This window comes from Lucilia sericata, unplaced genomic scaffold, assembly GCF_015586225.1.
Source record: "Lucilia sericata isolate MDLA Ls3-8-SP2 unplaced genomic scaffold, ASM1558622v1 Contig001279F_arrow, whole genome shotgun sequence".
NCBI lineage: Eukaryota > Metazoa > Arthropoda > Insecta > Diptera > Calliphoridae > Lucilia > Lucilia sericata.
Genome location: NW_023995230.1, coordinates 27620 through 50766, shown reverse-complemented (window position 1 = coordinate 50766; position 23147 = coordinate 27620). Strand labels below are relative to the sequence as shown.

Sequence of the window (23147 nt, the reverse complement as noted above, 5' to 3'; positions counted from 1 at the left end):
CTAGTTCAGTTCTAGTTCAGTCTAGGTAGTCGTAGTTCAGTTCTAGTTCAGTTCTAGTTCAGTTCTAGTTCAGTTCTAGTTCAGTTCTAGTTTAGTTCTAGTTCAGTTCTAGTTCAGTTCTAGTTCAGTTCTAGTTCAGTTCTAGTTCAGTTCTAGTTCAGTTCTAGTTCAGTTCTAGTCAGTTCTAGTTCAGTTCGAGTTCAGTTCTAGTTCAGTTCTAGTTCAGTCTAGTTCAGTTCTAGTTCAGTTCTAGTTCAGTTCTAGTTCAGTTCTAGTTCAGTTCTAGTTCAGTTCTAGTTCAGTTCTAGTTCAGTTCTAGTTCAGTTCTAGTTCAGTTCTAGTTCAGTTCTAGTTCAGTTCTAGTTCAGTTCTAGTTCAGTGCTAGTTCAGTTCTATTTCAGTTCGAGTTCAGTTTCAGTTCATACATGTACTTGAATTTAATCGTTGAATAATTCGTATTACCCAAGTACTTAATATCCTACCACAATAACGATTATTTATACGCAAATGTTATTTTACAAATTAATATTACCTTTTAGCTAATTACCATCTTATTTAAGTTTTTCAAATAAATATTTTGTCACATTTGTTACCATTCTCCCCAGGGTGTTTTAACAAATAATGGCTTTTGCCTTCATCAGCATCATTATATTTTATTAAGTCACCACTGTACAATTTTCATTCATTTATTTTGCTGTAAGTGTTATACATTTTTAATTATTGCAAATTAATGAAATGCTGATTACATTTCATTGAGGAATTACATATTAAAAATGTATTAAAGTTGGTGGTATACGAACTCTTTTTGTTCAGGATATTTTATAGTATTTCGTGCAGTATCGCATATTGTATTATACTCAGATGACAAAAAATTAATTTTTTAACATTTATTTATAAGAATTTGTTTTTGTATTTGTGTGTTCACTTTTTTGTCTCCTATTTATTTCACTTTATCATTGAACGTTCGACTGAACATTGGATGGGAAAAAATTGAAACCATTGAAATTGTTTTTGACTTTTGACATCACCAACGTCATCATCATCATCATTCTTTTTGTCACCACCACCAACAACAACAACAACAACTTCATCACCAAACAACGACAACTCCAACAATATTGTATTTGGCAAATGAAAATGTAACAAACAAAAACATTGACTACAATAAATACAGCATCGCCCTATTTCCAATCGACATCACGTTCGGTGACGGTAAAAAAGGTGATACAGCGATATTGCAATGCACTGTAAGCGGTGACAAACCGATTAATATCGTATGGATGCGTTCGGGCAAAAATACATTAAATCCATCGACAAATTACAAGTACGTAACAAATTGAAATACAATAAAAAATAAAATTACAAATATATATTTTTTTTGCAATAAACTGGGTAAATATACAAACACTGCTTGATTACACTTTGTTCATGTTAAACAAGGTCCCTTTGGAGGTGTAGGTACTTTTGTATGTAGACGAGTTGTGTTAATTTGTAACTTTGTGCTAAATAATGAGTTTTGAACAAATTTCCACAAAAAAGCTTAAAATACATAAAAAGGATAGAAACAATATTATACACTTAACGACAAATCAGATGTAGTTTAGTTCAGTTCCGTTCTAGTATAGTTCAGTTCTAGTTCAGTTCTAGTTCAATTCTAGTTCAGTTCTAGTTCAGTTCTAGTTCAGTTCTAGCTGAGTTCTAGTTCAGTTCTAGCTGAGTTCTAGTTCAGTTCTAGTTCAGTTCCAGTTCAGTTCTAGTTCAGTTCTAGTTCAGTTCTAGTTCAGTTCTAGTTCAGTTCTAGTTCAGTTCTAGTTCAGTTCTAGTTCAGTTCTAGTTCAGTTCTAGTTCAGTTCTAGTTCAGTTCTAGTTCAGTTCAAGTTCAGTTCAAGTTAAGTTCTAGTTCAGTCTAGTCAGTTCTAGTTCAGTTCTAGTTCAGTTCTAGTTCAGTTCTAGTTCAGTTCTAGTTCAGTTCTAGTTCAGTTCTAGTTCAGTTCTAGTTCAGTTCTAGTTCAGTTCTAGTTCAGTTCTAGTTCAGTTCTAGTTCAGTTCTAGTTCAGTTCTAGTTCAGTTCTAGTTCAGTTCTAGTTCAGTTCTAGTTCAGTTCTAGTTCAGTTCTAGTTCAGTTCTAGTTCAGTTCTAGTTCATTCTAGTTCAGTTCTAGTTTCAGTTCTAGTTTTCTTGTCTAGTTCATAGTTCTATTTTCTAGTTCAGTTCTAGTTCAGTTCTAGTTCAGTTCTATTCAGTTCTAGTTCAGTTCTAGTTCAGTTCTAGTTCAGTTCTAGTTCGTTCTAGTCAGTTCTAGTTCAGTTCTAGTTCAGTTCTAGTTCAGTTCTATTCAGTTCTAGTTCAGTTCTAGTTCAGTTCTAGTTCTTAGTCAGTCTAGTTCAGTTCTAGTTCAGTTCTGTTCAGTTTCTAGTTCAGTTCTAGTTCGTTCATTTCAGTTCTAGTTCAGTTCTAGTTCAGTTCTAGTTCAGTTCTAGTTCTTAGTTTCAGTTCAGTTCAGTTCAGTTCAGTTCAGTTCTAGTTCAGTTCTAGTTCTAGTTCAGTTCTAGTTCAGTTCTAGTTCAGTTCTAGTTCAGTTCTAGTTCAGTTCTAGTTCAGTTCTAGTTCAGTTCTAGTTCAGTTCTAGTTCAGTTCTAGTTCAGTTCTAGTTCAGTTCTAGTTCAGTTCTAGTTCAGTTCTAGTTCAGTTCTAGTTCAGTTCTAGTTCAGTTCTAGTTCAGTTCTAGTTCAGTTCTAGTTCAGTTCTAGTTCAGTTCTAGTTCAGTTCTAGTTCAGTTCTAGTTCAGTTCTAGTTCAGTTCTAGTTCAGTTCTAGTTCAGTTCTAGTTCAGTTCTAGTTCAGTTCTAGTTCAGTTCTAGTTCAGTTCTAGTTCAGTTCTAGTTCAGTTCTAGTTCAGTTCTAGTTCAGTTCTAGTTCAGTTCTAGTTCAGTTCTAGTTCAGTTCTAGTTCAGTTCTAGTTCAGTTCTAGTTCAGTTCTAGTTTAGTTCTAGTTCAGTTCTAGTTCAGTTCTAGTTCAGTTCTAGTTCAGTTCTAGTTCAGTTCTAGTTCAGTTCTAGTTCTATTCTAGATCAGTCCTAGTTCAGTTCTAGTTCAGTTCTAGTTCAGTTCTAGTTCAGTTCTAGTTCAGTTCTAGTTCAGTTCTAGTTCAGTTCTAGTTCAGTTCTAGTTCAGTTCTAGTTCAGTTCTAGTTCAGTTCTAGTTCAGTTCTAGTTCAGTTCTAGTTCAGTTCTAGTTCAGTTCTAGTTCAGTTCTAGTTCAGTTCTAGTTCAGTTCTAGTTCAGTTCTAGTTCAGTTCTAGTTCAGTTCTAGTTCTATTCTAGTTCAGTCCTAGTTCAGTTCTAGTTCAGTTCTAGTTCAGTTCAGTTCTAGTTCAGTTCTAGTTCAGTTCTAGTTCAGTTCTAGTTCAGTTCTAGTTCAGTTCTAGTTCAGTTCTAGTTCAGTTCTAGTTCAGTTACTCCTCTAGTTCAGTTCTAGTTCTAGTAGTTCTAGTTCAGTTTCTAGTTCAGTTCTAGTTCAGTTCTAGTTCTAGTTCAGTTCTAGTTCAGTTCTAGTTCAGTTCTAGTTCAGTTCTAGTTCATTCTAGTTCAGTTCTGTTCAGTTCTAGTTCAGTTTCTAGTCAGTTCTAGTTCAGTTCTAGTTCAAGTTCTAGTTCAGTTCTAGTTCAGTTCTAGTTCAGTTCTAGTCAGTTCTAGTTCAGTTCTAGTTCAGTTTCTAGTTCAGTTCTAGTTCAGTTCTAGTTCAGTTCTAGTTCAGTTCTAGTTCAGTTCTAGTTCAGTTCTAGTCAGTTCTAGTTCAGTTCTAGTTCAGTTCTAGTTCAGTTCTAGTTCGTTCTAGTTCAGTTCTAGTTCAGTTCTAGTTCAGTTCTAGTTCAGTTCTAGTTCAGTTCTAGTTCAGTTCTAGTTCAGTTCTAGTTCAGTTCTAGTTCAGTTCTAGTTCAGTTCTAGTTCAGTTCTAGTTCAGTTCTAGTTCAGTTCTAGTTCAGTTCTAGTTCAGTTCTAGTTCAGTTCTAGTTCAGTTCTAGTTCAGTTCTAGTTCCAGTTCAGTTCTAGTTCAGTTTTAGTTCAGTTCAAGTTCAGTTGTATTTCATTTCCAGATCAGTTCCAATTCAATGTTAATTTTTTTGTCACACAGTATACACACCTTCAGATAATTTATAGAATGTTCATTAATTGTATATTTTCTTTCTGTTTTTTTTTAATGACAACTATTACATTGCCCCTCTTATACTTGATGTCTTTGGGATGCTGTACTAGAATTTCAGTCAAGCAAGAAGCAACACCCGATGGTGTATCAGCAGAGTTACAAATACGTTTAGTTGATTCCACAGATAGTGGTCCATATTTTTGTCGTGCCAGCAATTTGTATGGCAATGATCAGCAATTGGTGCAGTTGCAAGTACAAGAGCCCCCGCAGCCGCCGTCTGTGTTAGAAGCAGCAATGATATCAAGTCGTTCGGTGAATTTAAAGTGGCAGCCAAAAACTCAAAATTCAGGAGATGTATCTAAGTATATAGTGGAGTACAAGGAAATGGATGGTAATTTTATAAATAATTTCTGGTGAAAAGAATTGAGTGGGTTGTAATAAATGTTCTTTTCTAGCTACTTCCTTTATAGACCAATGGCAGCACATGGAGGTTAAGGATCCTCCCAGTTATAATGCTCTTATAGAGAACCTTAAACCCGCTACACGTTATGCATTTCGTGTTATAGCTGAGGGAACAGCGGGACGTAGTGCTCCTAGTCAGGAATTGGTTATACGTACAGAACCTCAGCGACCTGCCGGTCCACCTTTAAATCTCTCCGTACGTCCTTTGTCTTCCACGGAACTGTTAGTTAGTTGGGTGGCACCGCTGGCCGAACTAAGACATGGTGATATTCAGGGCTACAATGTGGGCTATAAATTGGCTAGTACTGGTAATACGGCCTATAATTTTACATCAGTGTCGGGTGATGGCGAAGGTGGCAGTGGTGAATTGTTGTTAACGGGCCTGCAACGATTCGCTCGTTATAATGTAGTGGTGCAGGCTTTTAATCAAGTTGGTCCGGGACCTCTGTCAGAGCCTGCTTCTGCACAAACTATGGAGGATGGTAATTTAAGAAAACTTGTTTAAACGTAATAGTAACGTTAATTGTTGTTTTTTTTTTACTCAGTTCCTAGTAGATCTCCTGAAGATATACGTTGCGCTGCTTTAACCTCACAGTCTTTACAAGTTTCTTGGCAGCCTCCACCTATTCACCATACAAATGGCATTTTACAAGGCTACAAGTTAATTTTTGAACCTATTCTTGATGATTATTCACCCAACAAAGATGAAGTAGAATCACGTAAAACAACTGCCTTGACCACAGTCCTCACAGGCCTACGAAAATATGCCAACTATAGTATACAAGTATTAGCCCATACCCGCATGGGCGATGGTGTTCTTTCAAATCCCGTTTACTGCCATACCGAAGAAGACGCACCAGAAGCACCCGCCGATATAAAAGTGGTAGTAAGTTCACCACAATCTTTATATGTTTCTTGGCTACCACCCACCGAACCAAATGGAGTCATTACCAAATACAATCTATACACTAGAGTGGTTAATGGTCGTGAAGAGTTGAATAATGAAAAGAGAAGTTTGCCTTCGCAACAGGCGTATTATGAGGCCAAGAATTTACATCCTCACATAGAATATCAATATTGGGTAACCGCCTCCACACGAGTGGGAGAGGGTAAAAGTTCCAGGGTAGCTTCTCAAATAACGACTAATCGTGTACCAGCGCGTATAGTTTCATTTGGTGGACCCACCGTAAGACCTTGGCGTTCAACAGTAACATTATCTTGCACGGCAGTTGGCAAACCAAAACGTGAATGGTTTAAAGCTGATGTCCCCATTAGACAAGGAGGTCTCCACAATACCCAACTACTAGATTCAGGAGATTTAATTATTTCCAGTCTTCAGGTCTCCGATAGCGGCAACTACAGTTGTCAAGTGGACAATGGTATTGGCACCGATCGCCTTACACATATTCTCCTCGTACAAGTGCCTCCTTCTGCACCTGTTCTTTATGTGACCAGTGCCACTACAAGCAGCATTTTAATGCACTGGAAATGTGGCTTCACCGGCAATGCGCCAATAACAGGCTACACTTTATACTATCGACGCGCGAGTGGTAATATTGAGGAAATGCTTTTATCACGTCATGCTTCTAGTCATGAACTAAAAGGTTTAGTTTGTGGCAGTACCTATCAAATACATTTAACAGCTCATAATAAAGTCGGTACATCACCGACCAGCATAACACTGCATGTTAGAACTCAGGGACAATCGCCTGGTGTGCCTTCGACTACAACATTAATTGCTCCTAATTCGACTTCGGTAACGATAAGACTGCACACGTGGCCAGATAATGGCTGTCCTATGTTATATTTTGTTTTACAATATCGATCGGTTACCGATGGACCAGAACATGATTGGGTGTTGGGTAAGTAATGAGTAACTTTAAATAATGATTAAAGCTATTTCAATTAGAACTGAACTAGAGCTGAACTAGAACTACTAGAACTGAACTAGAACTGAACTAGAACTGAACTAGAACTGAACTAGAACTGAACTAGAACTGAACTAGAACTGAACTAGAACTGAACTAGAACTGAACTAGAACTGAACTAGAACTGAACTAGAACTGAACTAGAACTGAACTAGAACTGAACTAGAACTGAACTAGAACTGAACTAGAACTGAACTAGAACTGAACTAGAACTGAACTAGAACTGAACTAGAACTGAACTAGAACTGAACTAGAACTGAACTAGAACTGAACTAGAACTGAACTAGAACTGAACTAGAACTGAACTAGAACTGAACTAGAACTGAACTAGAACTGAACTAGAACTGAACTAGAACTGAACTAGAACTGAACTAGAACTGAACTAGAACTGAACTAGAATTGAACTAGAACTGACTAGAACTGAACTAGAACTGAACTAGAACTGAACTAGAACTGAACTAGAACTGACTAGAACTGAACTAGAACTGAACTAGAACTGAACTAGAACTGAACTAGAACTGAACTAGAACTGAACTAGAACTGAACTAGAACTGAACTAGAACTGAACTAGAACTGAACTAGAACTGAACTAGAACTGAACTAGAACTGAACTAGAACTGAACTAGAACTGAACTAGAACTGAACTAGAACTGAACTAGAACTGAACGAAACTGAACTAGAACTGAACTAGAACTGAACTAGAACTGAACTAGAACTGAACTAGAACTGAACTAGAACTGAACTAGAACTGAACTAGAACTGAACTAGAACTGAACTAGAACTGAACTAGAACTGAACTAGAACTGAACTAGAATGAACTAGAACTGACTAGAACTGAACTAGAACTGAACTAGAACTGAACTAGAACTGAACTAGAACTGAACTAGAACTGAACTAGAACTGAACTAGAACTGAACTAGAACTGAACTAGAACTGAACTAGATCTAGAACTGAACTAGAACTGAACTAGAACTGAACTAGAACTGAACTAGAACTGAACTAGAACTGAACTAGAACTGAACTAGAACTGAACTAGAACTGAAACTAGAACTGAACTAGAACTGAACTAGAACTGAACTAGAACTGAACTAGAACTGACTAGAACTGAACTAGAACTGAACTAGAACTGAACTAGAACTGAACTAGAACTGAACTAGAACTGAAACTAGAACTGAACTAGAACTAAACTAGAACTGAACTAGAACTGAACTAGACTGAACTAGACTGAACTAGAACTGAACTAGAACTGAACTAGAACGAACTAGAACTGAACTAGAAACTGAATAGAACTGAACTAGAACTGAACTAGAACTGAACTAGAACTGAACTAGAAACTGAACTAGAACTGAACTAGAACTGAACTAGAACTGAACTTGAACTGTACTAGAACTAGAACTGAACTAGAACCGGGGTCAAATTCTGGGACTCAAAAGCAATCCAAATTTCTTATAAATTTTTTTTATTCCATGGAGGTTTCGATCGCTTTCGAATGCCCTCTGATCTGGCACTAGCACTTTACATCAGTAATTTAAAATTTCCAATTGTATTGGAGCATATCTTTACGCGTGGAATTATGGTCATTAAACATTCTGAAAATGTTAATTGGTCATAATTCAAGCGACAACATGCCCTTTCTATGTTTTACGTTCAGTCATTCGTACATGCAACATTCCTGAGTTTTATTTATTTTCATGCTATTATATGTTTTTTTTCTATATAAATGTGCATTTCTGTTCGTCTTCTGTTTTATAGTGTCAAATGCCCTTAAACCACAACGACGTTTTACAATATCTGGTCTACAGCCATCCACACTCTATCAATTGCGCATGGAGGCACACAATGTGGCTGGTGTGTCACAGGCTGAATTTACTTTTGTAACACTCACCAAAGAGGGTGATCCCCCGCCGCCAGAGATTGTTCAACGCGGACAGCGTGGATCGAATGTATTTTATGGAAATGTTAACCTATTAATACCCAGCATTGCCACCGTATCGGGAATGATTTGTACAATTGCATTGGTTTTTATGTGCTACAGACACAGTAAGTATTTAAAAAAAAATCAACAACAATAATAATAACTAAAATAGGCAAACAACAAAGTTTTCAGTGTTTTTTTTTTTATTTGCTGAAACTAAAACAATAAATACCTCGGGCATATTGTGCACTGGCTTGTGTCCTGTTCGTGTTCAAGTATGGTGAACAAAAACAAAACAACACAGATCTGAACTGAACAGACTGACTGACTGAGTAAATGACTGAATAAGTGGAAAACTGAACAGGATTGAACAGAAAACTCTGTAGCAGAACAAGACAGAGAATAGAACAATGCCAACGAACATGCATAATTGTTCAGCGAAAACAAATTGAAAATAAATTATACAATAAATTACAATGAATGCTCTTGTTAGTTTGTTTTGCTTAAAAACATAAATATGTACTTAAATACGGACAGTGATTTAAAGGAATTTTTTCTCTCGGGAAAATTTAAAATTTTTCTTTGTTAAGATAAGTAGAATTTTCGAAGAGTTAACAATTGTATCTTGCAGAATGTCCTTATGAAATTTCATTTGAATTACTTGATAATGCAAATAAATTTGATACAAAATCAAATCAATTATGTAATTACTTTAGCTATTATCTTTCCATGCTGTACTACTATTGTACCTTATATAAGAGTTCTAAAAATGTTTATTTCACGAACAACTTCAGAAATTTCTATAATCTCGTGGATAATTTTTCGAAAATTGTTCATTACTTTTTTGGAACTATTGTAATGCAGAGATTGGTATTCAAGAATCCTGATAGTTCAGGCATCACCATTTGGAACCCGTTGGTATCTGTATCTATACATATTTGATTAAATAACCGTTTATATTTTTTAAACATTATTTTTTTTTTTTAATTTTTATGTAAACTTTTAGTATAGTAGGTTTTAAGTATAATAATATGTATCTCTTAATCTCTTTCTAGAACAAGCTGGACGCATACAAAAGGAATCTTTGGAAAATCGTCAAAATTCAGAAGCGGCACAACGTGAACGTTACTATGCCACCATTCACAAAGTTTCATTACAAAATAATGATAAAATACCAGGTATTACTTACGTTGCTAACATATACAATTTGTGTTAACCCTTGTACCACATACACATAACAAAAATAACCATGGAATGCGCTCAATATAGTCTAATATATAGTCTAGTCTCGTCTAGTCTAGTCTATTCTAGTCTATTCTAGTCTATTCTAGTCTATTCTAGTCTATTCTAGTCTATTCTAGTCTATTCTAGTCTATTCTAGTCAAGTCTAGTCTAGTCTAGTCTACAGTTTAGTCTGTAGTCTAGTCTATAGTCTAGTCTAGTCTATGGTCTAGTCTATGGTCTAGTCTATGGTCTAGTCTATGGTCTAGTCTATGGTAGTCTATGGTCTAGCAATAGGCTAGTCAATAGTCTAGTCTATAGTCTAGTCTATAGTCTAGTCTATAGTCTAGTCTATACTCTAGTCTATAGTCTAGTCTAGTCTATAGTCTAGTCTATAGTCTAGTCTATAGTCTAGTCTATAGTCTAGTCTATAGTCTAGTCTATAGTCTTAGTCTATAGTCTAGTTCTATAGTCTAGTCTATAGTCTAGTCTATAGTCTAGTCTATAGTCTAGTCTATAGTCTAGTCTATAGTCTAGTCTATAGTCTTAGTCTATAGTCTAGTCTATAGTCTAGTCTATAGTCTAGTCTATAGTCTAGTCTATAGTCTAGTCTAGTCTAGTCTATAGTCTAGTCTATAGTCTAGTCTATAGTCTAGTCTATGTCTAGTCTATAGTCTAGTCTATAGTCTAGTCTATAGTCTAGTCTAGTCTAGTCTATAGTTAGTCTATAGTCTAGTCTATAGTCTTAGTCTATAGTCTAGTCTATAGTCTAGTCTATAGTCTAGTCTATAGTCTAGTCTATAGTCTAGTCTATAGTCTAGTCTATAGTCTAGTCTATAGTCTAGTCTATAGTCTAGTCTATAGTCTAGTCTATAGTCTAGTCTATAGTCTAGTCTATAGTCTAGTCTATAGTCTAGTCTATAGTCTAGTCTATAGTCTAGTCTATAGTCTAGTCTATAGTCTAGTCTATAGTCTAGTCTATAGTCTAGTCTATAGTCGTTATAGTCTAGTCTATAGTCTAGTCTATAGTCTAGTCTATAGTCTAGTCTATAGTCTAGTCTATAGTCTAGTCTATAGTCTAGTCTATAGTCTAGTCTATAGTCTAGTCTATAGTCTAGTCTATAGTCTAGTCTATAGTCTAGTCTATAGTCTAGTCTATAGTCTAGTCTATAGTCTAGTCTATAGTCTAGTCTATAGTCTAGTCTATAGTCTAGTCTATAGTCTAGTCTATAGTCTAGTCTATAGTCTAGTCTATAGTCTAGTCTATAGTCTAGTCTATAGTCTAGTCTATAGTCTAGTCTATAGTCTAGTCTATAGTCTAGTCTATAGTCTAGTCTATAGTCTAGTCTATAGTCTAGTCTAGTTAGTCTAGTCTAGTCTATCGTCTAGTCTATAGTCTAGTCTATAGTCTAGTCTATAGTCTAGTCTATAGTCTAGTCTATAGTTCTAGTCTATAGTCTAGTCTATAGTCTAGTCTATAGTCTATAGTCTAGTCTAGTATGTTCTAGGCTATAGTTTAGTCTATAGTCTGGTCTATAGTCTAGTCTATTGCCTAGTCTATAGTCTAGTCTATAGTGCAGTCTATAGTGTAGTCTATAGTCTAGTCTATAGTCTAGTTTACAGTCTAGTCTACAGTCGAGTCTATAGTCCAGTCTATATTCTGCTCTACAGTATATAGTCTAGTTTAAAGTCTAGTCAATAGTGTAATTTATAGTCTAGTCTATAGTCTAGCTTGTCAGCAACACTCCTTTGATAAATGAAATAAAAAAGATAACTGTTAGATCCTTACACACAATCCGAATGTCACGTATATATGTATGTATATTCCCCATCACTGCTATTCTTTAGATTTAACTATTAAAATGAGTTGTATTGTTTAATCGTTTCTGACAGTTGTAGGGCATGTCATGTGAAAAGGTTTCTTGAAAATATTGATTTAATAAACAATATTCTAACAGCCCAATTTGTTATTTGTAAGTCACTAGGTTATAAATTAAACATTTAAAATATTTCTTAAACAAGTAAAAGCTTTTGTCTCTTCCATTATTGTTGTTGACAATTAATGGGTTAACACGTACAATACATACAATTCATATTATAGTCCAATTAATTAATATAAATGATGTCTTTGGTTTTCTTTCTTTATATTTCTCTATTCGTGCTTACGTCTGTGAATTTTTGCAGAAACCTCAGAGGATATTTCACCATATGCTACGTTTCAACTATCAGAAAGTGGAAATATGTCTCAACCACATCATGCTGGTCCAGCCAATACACTGCTGCATTCATTTATGTATCATGAACGTGCTTTAACGGAGGGTTGCTCATCGACACCACCTGCTGCGGTATTAAAATCTACCCATCATCACTACCACCACAACCAAAATCAACGTCCAACTAAGACTATTCATAATCATTATCAAACCTCACCGTTTCATAATATCGTGCGTTTATTTAATACATAATTTTATTTTTATTTTCAGTTCTTTTTTTTATAATTTTATCTTGATTTCTATTGTTTTAAATGTTTTATTTTTTTTTTATTTTTTTCGTTTCTGGTTGGTCTAACAGTTTTAGTTGTAAAACAATTGTTGTTTTTAAATAAAAATTAAATAAAACAAAAGCATTGTTGTGGCAGCTCTTAGTTAGTTTTTGAAAACAATCAGCAGAAGTAAAGAAGCGCACAGCCACCAACCAGCAAACCAACCACCACACACACCAGCCAGTCAGATGGCCACAATTGCAGTATTTTTTAGTATATTAAACTAAATACAAAACTTTTAAATGTGTTTAATTTTTTAGTTTCCTTATAAATCTCTTATTTTAATGTATTTTATTGTTTTTGTTTTAGTATTTGTATGACGGTAAACTGTGGGATTTTTCTCTTTACTAAAGACTTGCCTTCTTTTTGAATTGTAAATTATTTGTAATTTATTGGTTTTTATATTTCATTTTTATATTTTTTTTTATAAAAAACTTGTATAAATTGTGTACAAAAAAATAAGCTAAATGAACGCTTGATATTATAAACTTTTAACTCTCCTCTATTTTTATTTTTTTCGAACATTTCAATTATTTTAATTTTAAGTTCTCTCTGAACAAAATAACTTCATATTGTACAACCATTTCTAAGTAGAGTAGAATGCTTAAACGCTTTTGTAGCATTAATCCCATAAATCCTCATAGTTTTTTTTCCAACATCATAAATGTAGTTACAGTTATTGATTTTATTTCTTTGCTTTTTTGTGCATTCGTCTTTAATATAGTCTTCTAAAAATCGACGTCGTCATTCCCGCAAAACCGAGCCAGAAAGTGAAGAATCAGAATCGGATCAGGATCAATTGACTTCAAGTCGTACAGAGTCATCCAATCAACACGAAGGGAAAATGAAGCACAGTAAGTTTTTTTAAGTTAGTTTAGAAAAATATTTCGTTGATATTTTATTGCGATCGGTTTTCTATATGTTATTTGGGGTTATTTACATATATTTTTAATATTACAAGATTTAGATATTTATCTCTCTATGGATCTGACTATAGCAATGACTTATCCTGATTATAGTCAGTCTATAGTCTTGACTATAGATAAGTCTATAGTCTTGACAATAGATCAGTCTATAGTCTTGATAATAGATCAGTCTATGGTCCTGACTATAGATCAGTCTATAGTCTTGATTATTGATCAGTCTATAGTATTGACTATAGATCAGTTTATAGTATTGACTATAGATAAGTCTAAAGTCTTGACTACAGATCAGTCTATAGTCTTGACTACAGATCAGTCTATAGCCTTGACTATAGATCAGTCTATAGTCTTGACTATAGATCAGTCTATAGTCTTGCCTATAGATCAGTCTATATATAGTCAACACTATAGATATCAATCTATAGTGTTGACTATATATCAATCTATAGTGTTGACTATATATCAGTCTATAGTCTTGACAATAGATCAGTCTATAGACTTGCCTATAGATCAGTCTATAGTCTCGACTATAGATGAGTCTATAGTCTTGACTATAGATCAGTCTATATATTGTCAACACTATAGATATCAATCTATAGTGTTGACTATATATCAGTCTATAGTCTTGACTATACATCAGTCTATAATCTTGACTATAGATCAGTCCATAGTCTTGACTATAGATCAGTCTATAGTCTTGACTATAGATCAGTCTACAGTCTTGACTATAAATCAGTGTATAGTCCTGACTATAGATCAGTCTGTAGTCTCGACTATAGATCAGTCTATAGTCTTGCCTATAGATCAGTCTATATATAGTCAACACTATAGATATAAATCTATAGTGTTGACTATATATCAGTCTATAGTCTTGACAATAGATCAGTCTATAGTCTTGCCTATAGATCAGTCTATAGTCTCGACTATAGATGAGTCTATAGTCTTGACTATAGATCAGTCTATAGTCTTGCCTATAGATCAGTCTATATATAGTCAACACTATAGATATCAATCTATAGTGTTGACTATATATCAGTCTATAGTCTTGACTATACATCAGTCTATAATCTTGACTATAGATCAGTCCATAGTCTTGACTATAGATCAGTCTATAGTCTTGACTATAGATCAGTCTATAGTCTTGACTATAAATCAGTGTATAGTCCTGACTATAGATCAGTCTGTAGTCTCGACTCTAGATCAGCCGATAGTCGTGAGTATAGTCTTTGCTATAGATCAATCTATAGTTTTTACTATAGATCAATCTAAACTCTTGACTATAGATCAGTCTATAGTCTTGACTATAGATCAGTCTATAGTCTTGACTATAGATCAGTCTATAGTTTTGACAATAGATCAGTCTATAGTCTTGACAATAGATCAGTCTATAGTCTTGACTATAGATCTGTCTATAGTCCTGACTATAGATCAGTCTATAGTCTTCACTATAGTTTTGACTATGCAGATCACTATAGTCTTGTCTATAGATCAGTGTGTAGATCAGTCTATAGTCTTGTCTATAGATCAGTGTGTAGATCAGTCTATAGTCTTGACTATAAATCAGTCTAAAGTCTTGATTTTAGATCAGTATATAGTCTTGTCTGTAGATCAGTCTATAGTCTTGTCTATAGATCAGTGTGTAGATCAGTCTATAGTCTAGTGTATAGATCAGTCTATTGTCTTGGCTATAGATTAGTCTATGGTTTTGACTATAGATCAGTCTTTAGTCTTGACTCTCGATCAGTATATAGTATTGACTAGAGAACAGTCTTTAGTCTTGACTATAGATCAGTCTAAAGACTTGAATATGGATCAATCTATAGTCATGAATATAGAGCAGCATATACTTTTGACTTTAGATCCGTTTACAGTCTCGACTATATATCAGCCTATAGACTTGACTGTAGATCAGCCTATAGTTTTGACTATAAATAGATCAGTCTTGAGTATACAAGAGTCTTGATTATAGATCAGATTTTAATTTAGATCAGTCCAGTTTCTTGACTGTGAAATAGTCAATAGTATTCAATATGTATGTGTAAATTCTTAACAATAGATCAGACTTAACTGACGATCAGTCTATAATCTTGACAATATTTAAAAATTATATAGGAGTATTAGGTTATCTCTAAGTATTTCTAAACTACTGCTTATCTGTATATTTGCTATCTTTTAACAAACAACAAAACTTTAAATTCTTTCACAGACTCAAGATTAACACCACATTTTCAAAATCACAATATATCAATAACTTATCTGTAGTATTAAATATTTATAACTATCTATTATACAAACAAAACAAAAATTTAAAAAAAATTTCTAATACAACTATAAGACTAAGTAAAAAAACAAACACAACAACACTCTCTCTCTATTTCTAAGCTATAACTACAAAATAAAATTCAAAATTTTATAATATTAACATTAACACATCCTTAAAAACAAAATATTATTTTTCTTATACATAAATATATTGTGATGCTTTTTGTATTAAAAACTTTCATTTCATTTTATTCACTTGTATATTGTATTGATCCTTCCTTAAACTCAAAAAAAAACAAAAAAGATCTACCAATTTTGTTGTTATTTATATTTTTCTTTTTTCCCCATTTCCCCGCAGGTATCATCTACCATGGAGCACAATCAAGCACATCCTCTGATCTATCACCAATGTCCGAACAAAAATCATTGCCACGTCGCGGTCGTTCAAGGTATCATCATCAATTATATCAGTTTTCCACCAACACAACACCGCGACATCATAACAATAGCAAAAACTCGTCTAGTAATAATTCCAATTCGAATAAGATACTTTCGCCACGCAGTGGTGTCGGTAATTTAAAATCCATATCGAGTACATTTAAATCACAAGATTCCATACAATGTCACATACCCACATTGGTTAAGTCACCTTCCATAACACAACAACAGCAACAACACCAATTGCAGCAACACCAACAAAAACTCCACAACCAACAACAACAATCAAACATTAATACATCCAGTAGTTTTACCAGTAGCAATAGTAGTAAATTATCACAACAACCCCTACTTGTTACACCCAAAATTGCACCACACCCACATTCCCAGCAGCACAATACCGCAAACCTTAATAATGACCACCACTCATCCGAACTGTTAGATAGTAGTAGTTGTACTAACTCCTCCCTTGCATCTGTAGCCCCCTCCCTGGCATGCATGCAGCCATCATCACAATTTCGTCCCATAGCTCATAAGGCCGATGAAGGTCTATCGGGTGGTACTCTATTGAATCCATCCACAGCACCTCTATCGTCAAAATTCTTTACGGCACCAACACTGCCCAAATAGGATACGGCCCTTGGGGGCAGTGTGGATGGAAGTCTGGTCGATAGCGATGGCATAGTCAATAGTTTTGGCTATAATATCGGCGAGATTTCATGTACCTACATGAACCCCATCGATCAGAAATTCGATTATGAATCATAGGATTAGGAGTGTGAGACCACAGTAGGTAGAGTGTAAGATATTAGAAAGAAAGTTTTTACGCAGAACTTTTTTTTTTTTTTTGAAAAACATAAATGTAGTTTTTTGTAAATAAGGTTCAGAAGATGTTTTTCTGAGAATGTTTTTTTTTAATTGTTATGTAAATATGTATGTATATTTTGTAACATGTAAATTATGTAAAAAATTATGTCCATTATTGGAATAGAATACATTTTATGGAGCTCGAGAAATTCTTTATTTTTAATCAATAGTGCGTCGATCATAAACTATTTGTTAGAGTCCTTTGGAACTTATTTAATTATGATGATGTCGGAGTATCGATAATCATTCCATTACCAAGTCCCCGTATATTAAGTTTCTGCAAAAAAAATCAAAATGAATATTGATTTAGAGAGGATGTACAACATTATATGACTTTCAACTAAGTTCGATCTTTTTGCTAAAGTTTGCACTGATCATATGGTGCGATAGCTTATATTTTATGTGATCTTCTAGTTACTGCTAATCTGATATTCTAAATCTAACATTTTTGCTATAGTTGAATTTTTGTAAAGAGAGCCTCGATTGTTATTGAGTAAGAGAGAGAGAGCTATGACTTGGAAGGGATTACCAATTGAGTTATATTGATCAACATCCCAGCAAAAACTTACATTGAAAAGTAATGAGTTAAAGAGCTAAAAAAGACGCTAAATAATGGTTTTAACACAGAAAAACAATTTTCTTTCTGTGTGTGTGTGAAGAACAGTTGCTAAAGGGCCCTTCAGACGATCACACTTTACGTACGAAATGTCTAATGAAAAATTAAAATGAAATTCTATCCGTATGACAAAAAAGAGAAAGAGAAAGTGGTATGATTTATATTTTTTGTGTTTAAACGATTGGTATAAAACAATAACAAAGTATGATGGAAACAGCTGTTTCATTTTTTTTGTATGTGTTTACATAAAAATACATCCCTGATCTAATGCTACTTGATTGTTTTTTGAATCATTTGAAAAAATGAAGATAGCCATACGACTGTCAAATTTTCCATTTCCAAATTATTTTTTCTCAATGTATGATGATTTCGTTACATATTTTAAATTTTGACAGATCATATCACTTGATCATATTACTTGAGTGCTTGTGTGAAGGGGGTTTAAGGCTCGATTCTATAAGATGTGCAAATAAAAAAACGGAAAAATTCCAAATAAAGTACTTACGTATCTGATTATATGTAAGTCATTGTAATAGTACTTAAAAGTAATACAGACGGTAAGTAGTAGTCATTGAAAAGTAAGTGGTTATGTAAGTAAAGCCATTACTTAGTTTTTTTCTGGGATAGTCAGGTTATTATTTGTTATTAGACTCCCATTGCATCGAGTTTTGATATTCGTCTTACAAGTTTGATCGACCTCCTAATAAGAGAGACTGAATTAATATTGACTAAGTGGGAACATTGTGTGTTTTCATCTAAGTTTCATTTGGCTGGTTCTGTTAAACGAATCACTCGGGTGATAAGTATTTGCTTAAAAATGTGGATTATTCTTATAGCATCTCCAATTTGACATTTCGATGGCAATAGATACACAATTCGCGAACGTGATGCGAACTCTTGCTACCAAAGTTTATATCTTTTATTGCAGCTTTCAAAATGTCCGTAAGAAGGACTCTGTATAGCTTTCTGAGCTTAATGCTATTTCCAGTAGAATTTAAAAAAAAGTGATGTCACAACTCTCAAATATCGCTGTGTCTGCAAAGGTATCTCAACAGTGAAGCGTGGGTTGTCAAATCTGAAAATTTGATCGTTGACACATGCAACGATAAAACCCATATATTGGGCTCCAGTTCCCTACCGATTGGAATTATTATTTTGGAGCTTATATGTTTTGTAGACCAGAGATGCTGTAAAAAGTTTTTGATAATTTTTCTCGCGATAAGCTCAAAATTACGGAATTTTTGAGACCCATTTCGGAAAAATTACAATTTTATTTATTATACTAAAATCAGAATATTCCATCGCTGGTAGGGAGGCCCTTTGAAAAGAAATCAAATTTCTCATATATAGAACATTAACACGCATCGTTTAAGAGGTATTTCTACAAAAAAGTGGTCCACGAAACACCTTAATGTATTTCGAAATTCGTCATATAAACAGATTCAGTAAACGTTTCTTGAGGTAGTGACCAGTTACAGTTCTGACACTTTTTATTTACTTAAATCTGATAATGATCTAGAAGCTTTAGCGGCAAATTATATAAAGGTTTTATAAGATTTAAGAGAATTTGTTTATATAGAGGTTATAAAAAAAGCTTTTCATAATACTTTCTGAATCTTATTTACAAATCAACATTTAAAGTTAAATAATTTTCTCAATTTAATATTATCAATAATAAATTGTGAATATTTTTTTAGCTTAAATTCAATTCAAAACACGCTTTTCTTTTGGTTCAACTCTATTCATCAGTTATTGTTGTAATTTTGGTTTTAAATCATCAACTGCTTCAATGCTTCTTCTTTGTTTTTTTCTATTAAAATTTTTATCATTATTCTTAGCCAACAACAGCATTGACTTCAATCAACAACAGCAACACAAATACTTTCATTGTGTATAAACAAAAAGTTAAAACCTATACGTACTCTTACTACATTTAGTTACGTCATATTTAGACGTCATATATTTATGATTGTATATTTTCATATTGTTGTACTCTATACTCTTTAATATTACTTATGTAGTGTTCAACTTCTCTCTACTTAAATAAAACTTAAACAATGAAAATTGCAAAACAAACAGAAAAAAAATTATTTTTTTTTTGTCATATACTAAGTATGTACTACCCAAATACTTGTCCAATCTATATATAATTAGGCCTGGAGGTGCTATACGCACCCTGCATCCATTGCAGCTACAAGCTGAATGCAATGTAATTTCCAATAGTGGATTTCATCAAATACCCGTTGATGTAGCGATGCCTGCGGAACGTGCTGAACAAGTTGCACAGGTTGAATGTGATGTGGAGACGTTGAAAAAATTGAAATTAGGTCTAAGATCAACACTCTGGTCACGTCCGGCCTCAACAACTTCACATTTGTTACGTCAACAACAGCAGCAACAGCAAAGACCGCAAGAGAATCGTCCCATATCTCAGCCACAATTACAGCAACTGCAACAGCAACAACAACAGCAGCAATTGCAACCACAGCAACAACAACAACAACAAGTTGTACATAAAAACCAACAGCAACAATCATCAACATCACCATCGCCCTCATCCGCAACAACAGCAACACAAAAACAACAACAACAACAGCAATCACGACAACATTCACCAGCACCCACACAAAAACTTTTAACTGAAAAATCCGATTATTCCATATCGGTGTGAGATAAATATTAGTAATCCTTTTACTTAGTTATTGTTGTTGTTAAAAATTACAATTTAATTAAAGAAACGACTTCCTCGATATACAGAAAACAATAATTAATTGAAATTAAGATGGAATCTAGTAAGAAAAACATTTAATATTAATTAGACTGCAACTAACTACAGCGTTTAGCTAACTATTATTCATAGTTGTACAAATATTTACTTCCATTAAACACTTTTTATTTGTGGTCTTTTCTAAGTCAAACAAGCTCGGTGTTGATGAAAATTTGTTCATATTGTTTAATTAGTTTAATTAGTTTAAACGATATGAAAGTAAGGAAAATGAAAAGTATTTGTGTATGTGTTTTGTGTCAGTTTTTTTCATAAGTATTTCTGCCCAGTAGGAAATTATAAGTGGTTTAGCTTTGAAAATACTTCCCTATAATTCAAAATTTTATTGTTTTAGTTCTACTAAAACGATCTGTTGTACCCATCAAAAAAGTGAGACTTGCAACGGTGTTTTTATGTTGCATACAACACTCTGAAATATTGCTCGTATATTCTTCTTAAAAGCTATTTTTTCATATCATTCGTGTCATCGTGAAATTGATGTCGTTTGGCATGATTAGACATGCATTGAATTATCTGAATTTAATGATGAAACAGTACAGCGAAAGAAGAGGATTGTGGCTCTCACCTGTCTTCTGTTCTGGAGAGTCTTATCAAAGTTTGATTCTATATCACTCAGAACGACATTTTATTTAAAGACAAGTATTTGATTTTCAGTTTCTTATATAATGTTAGGATCACTTATGGACCAATCCAAGCAACAACGGAATGTGTAAATTGGATTAGAATCAATCTAAATGTATGAAAGTTTTAACTGAATACTCTTCCAAAAGTAATGTTTACATCATATGGGTAACAGGTCACTCGGGAGTAGTCGACAACAAAAGGGCCAACGTAATAGCTTTAAAGGGAAGGGAGCTCGAGATAGTTAACCTGACGAATGCCAAACCATTTGACGCAAGTAAATATGAGTAAGAGAATCCCATAAGGCCTCTTGGAATAATGAAATGCTGGGTAGCATCACAAAGATCCTATGGGGTGACCCTGATGAGAGCAAAATGAGCAAGTCTGAGGTTAGAATGATGGTACGTAATCTGAGTGGACACACAGGAGCACGTCTATACAATATTGGAAAGGACAGTGAAATTCTGTAGCATTTTCTTTGCCGCTGTCAGGCATTCGTTGAAGTAAGATCCAAGTATCTTGGAAGTGATGTTATTCCGGAAATTACATTCTTCACTAAAACTGATTGGAAAATTCGTAGGAATTACGTCCAGAAAACTGAGTTTCTGAACATTGAAAAACAATAATTTTTTTTCCATGAAAAGGAACACAAAACAAGCCCGATAGAGGCCTAGGTCTATTTCTTCGGATAGATAATGCAACATGTAGCCTAGCATATTCTAAGAGTTTTTTAGCCAATTAGTTGCACTAACACTAGCTTTGAATACGTTGTTATAACGTTTCAAATATGGCCAAAAATGGACATCTAGTGGTCCTATGACATAGAGGATTAAAATCTGTGATCATTTGATTTTTAAGTTTGTATGTATATACAAGTCTATTCTCTGGCAAAATTAGAGGCCCTAGGAAAAAACAGGATTAAATCCGTGATCAAATGATAAACTTTTTAATGAAAGAATAAAAGTTCATTTTCTGGCGAAATTAGAGTGAAAACATAGAAGTCCATTTTCAGCCTAAACTATAGCCCTTAGAGCAAAATCTGTGACAACACTTTGTTGCACTCAAATAACGATTTTTGAGTGTAAAAGGGATTAAGATCTGTGTTCACTTTTATTTCCCACTATAATTAGATTTTTGAGTGAAACATAAAAATCCATTTTCGTTTTTGAGTTGATTAAGCCACGTCCGTCTGTCTGTCTGTCTGTCTGTCTGTCTGTCTGTCTGTCTGTCTGTCTGTCTGTCTGTCTGTTTGTCTGTCTGTCTGTCTGTCTGTCTGTCTGTTTGTTTGTTTGTCTGTCTGTCCGTCTGTCCGTCTGTGTGTGTATTGAAATCGATTTTCTGAACACTTTAGATACCTTTGGGATCTCTGTCTTCAATAATTACATCGTAGTATCGTGTACGTTGCATTTGCTTGTTTATAATAAACAGTAAACCGCTGGAAACAAAAACAACAACGTTTAGTATTTGTGTTGAATTTATTTCTTTGTCACATAGATGGGAAAACATTTATGAAATAAATCTTGAATTTAACACTATGGTGAAGGGTGTAGCAGTCTTACTTGTTTTTAAAACACACTATGGTGAATGCTATATGAGATCCGGCACAGACAAATATAAAACTTTACACTTTCAAATACATATGACGGATTTTTGGTACAAAATTCAATACCTAAGTGGTACTAAGCTAAGATAAAACCGTATTCAAAAGTCACACTATCTGTTGTCATCGCTCAAATTGATATAAAAAATTATACTGTCAAAACTTTGATGATCTAATATTTTGAAATTTTTCATATTAGTTTTAACAACTCCTACTGGGTATGAATTCATATTAAGTATGTTTAGGTGGATATAACTAATTTATACTTTTAATGCATATTTACATATAAATACTATTACAATAATGAAATCTATATAGCCGTTTTAAAAATATAGGTTCATGTGTGTATATATGTGTGTATATATGTATTTATGTATACAAATATAGTTCGTTACTTAGGTTTGTATTTTTTTTATTTTTTTTTTTTTTTTTTTTTGAAAGCCTTGTGAATAAACTATTTATATTTAAAAGAAATTATTAAATATTTATTAAACCAAATACTGCATATATGCATAAATATGTACATATTTGTATGTATGTTTAAACAAGAAAGACGAAAAGCATATAAAACTCCTTAACTTTCCTATAAATGTCCTCCTTATATACCTATATATAAAAACATAAGAAATCACAGTATTTAACTCCAACCCACTCCCCCCACTTAAATCTGTCTATACATCTCAGTATTGTAGATGATGATGATTATGAACCAAAACAATAAAAAATAATAAATTAAATAAACTTTCGGACAATCAATCAAAATTCTTAAAAAAAAATAATAATAAACTTATCATACACACACACACTTAACACATTAATCTT

The 23147-nt window shown here is 33.6% G+C and overlaps 2 protein-coding genes across 2 annotated transcripts in view; both read left to right on the top strand.

Moving 5' to 3' along the window:
- LOC119610798 (Down syndrome cell adhesion molecule-like protein Dscam2) overlaps positions 1-16942 on the top strand; it is an 84994-nt gene extending 68052 nt beyond the window's left edge. Inside the window, 10 exon segments of the mRNA XM_037966151.1 lie at positions 1175-1210; positions 1213-1324; positions 4256-4536; positions 4601-5089; positions 5153-6469; positions 8288-8575; positions 9506-9628; positions 11856-12016; positions 12938-13067; positions 15757-16942. Of these exon segments, the coding sequence (XP_037822079.1) occupies positions 1175-1210; positions 1213-1324; positions 4256-4536; positions 4601-5089; positions 5153-6469; positions 8288-8575; positions 9506-9628; positions 11856-12016; positions 12938-13067; positions 15757-16466 (3647 nt within the window). The 3' untranslated portion in view covers positions 16467-16942.
- Positions 16943-17642: 700 nt separating this feature from the next.
- LOC119610799 (ataxin-8-like) lies at positions 17643-21954 on the top strand. Its single transcript, XM_037966152.1, has one exon. The coding sequence runs from the start codon at positions 19574-19576 to the stop codon at positions 19988-19990; it is 417 nt and encodes a 138-aa protein (XP_037822080.1). The 5' UTR covers positions 17643-19573; the 3' UTR covers positions 19991-21954.
- Positions 21955-23147: the final 1193 nt, after the last annotated feature.

Coding starts and splice junctions, on each gene's coding strand:
- LOC119610799 (XM_037966152.1), top strand. CDS start 19,574: ATGCCTGCGGAACGTGCTGAACAAGTTGCACAGGTTGAATGTGATGTG.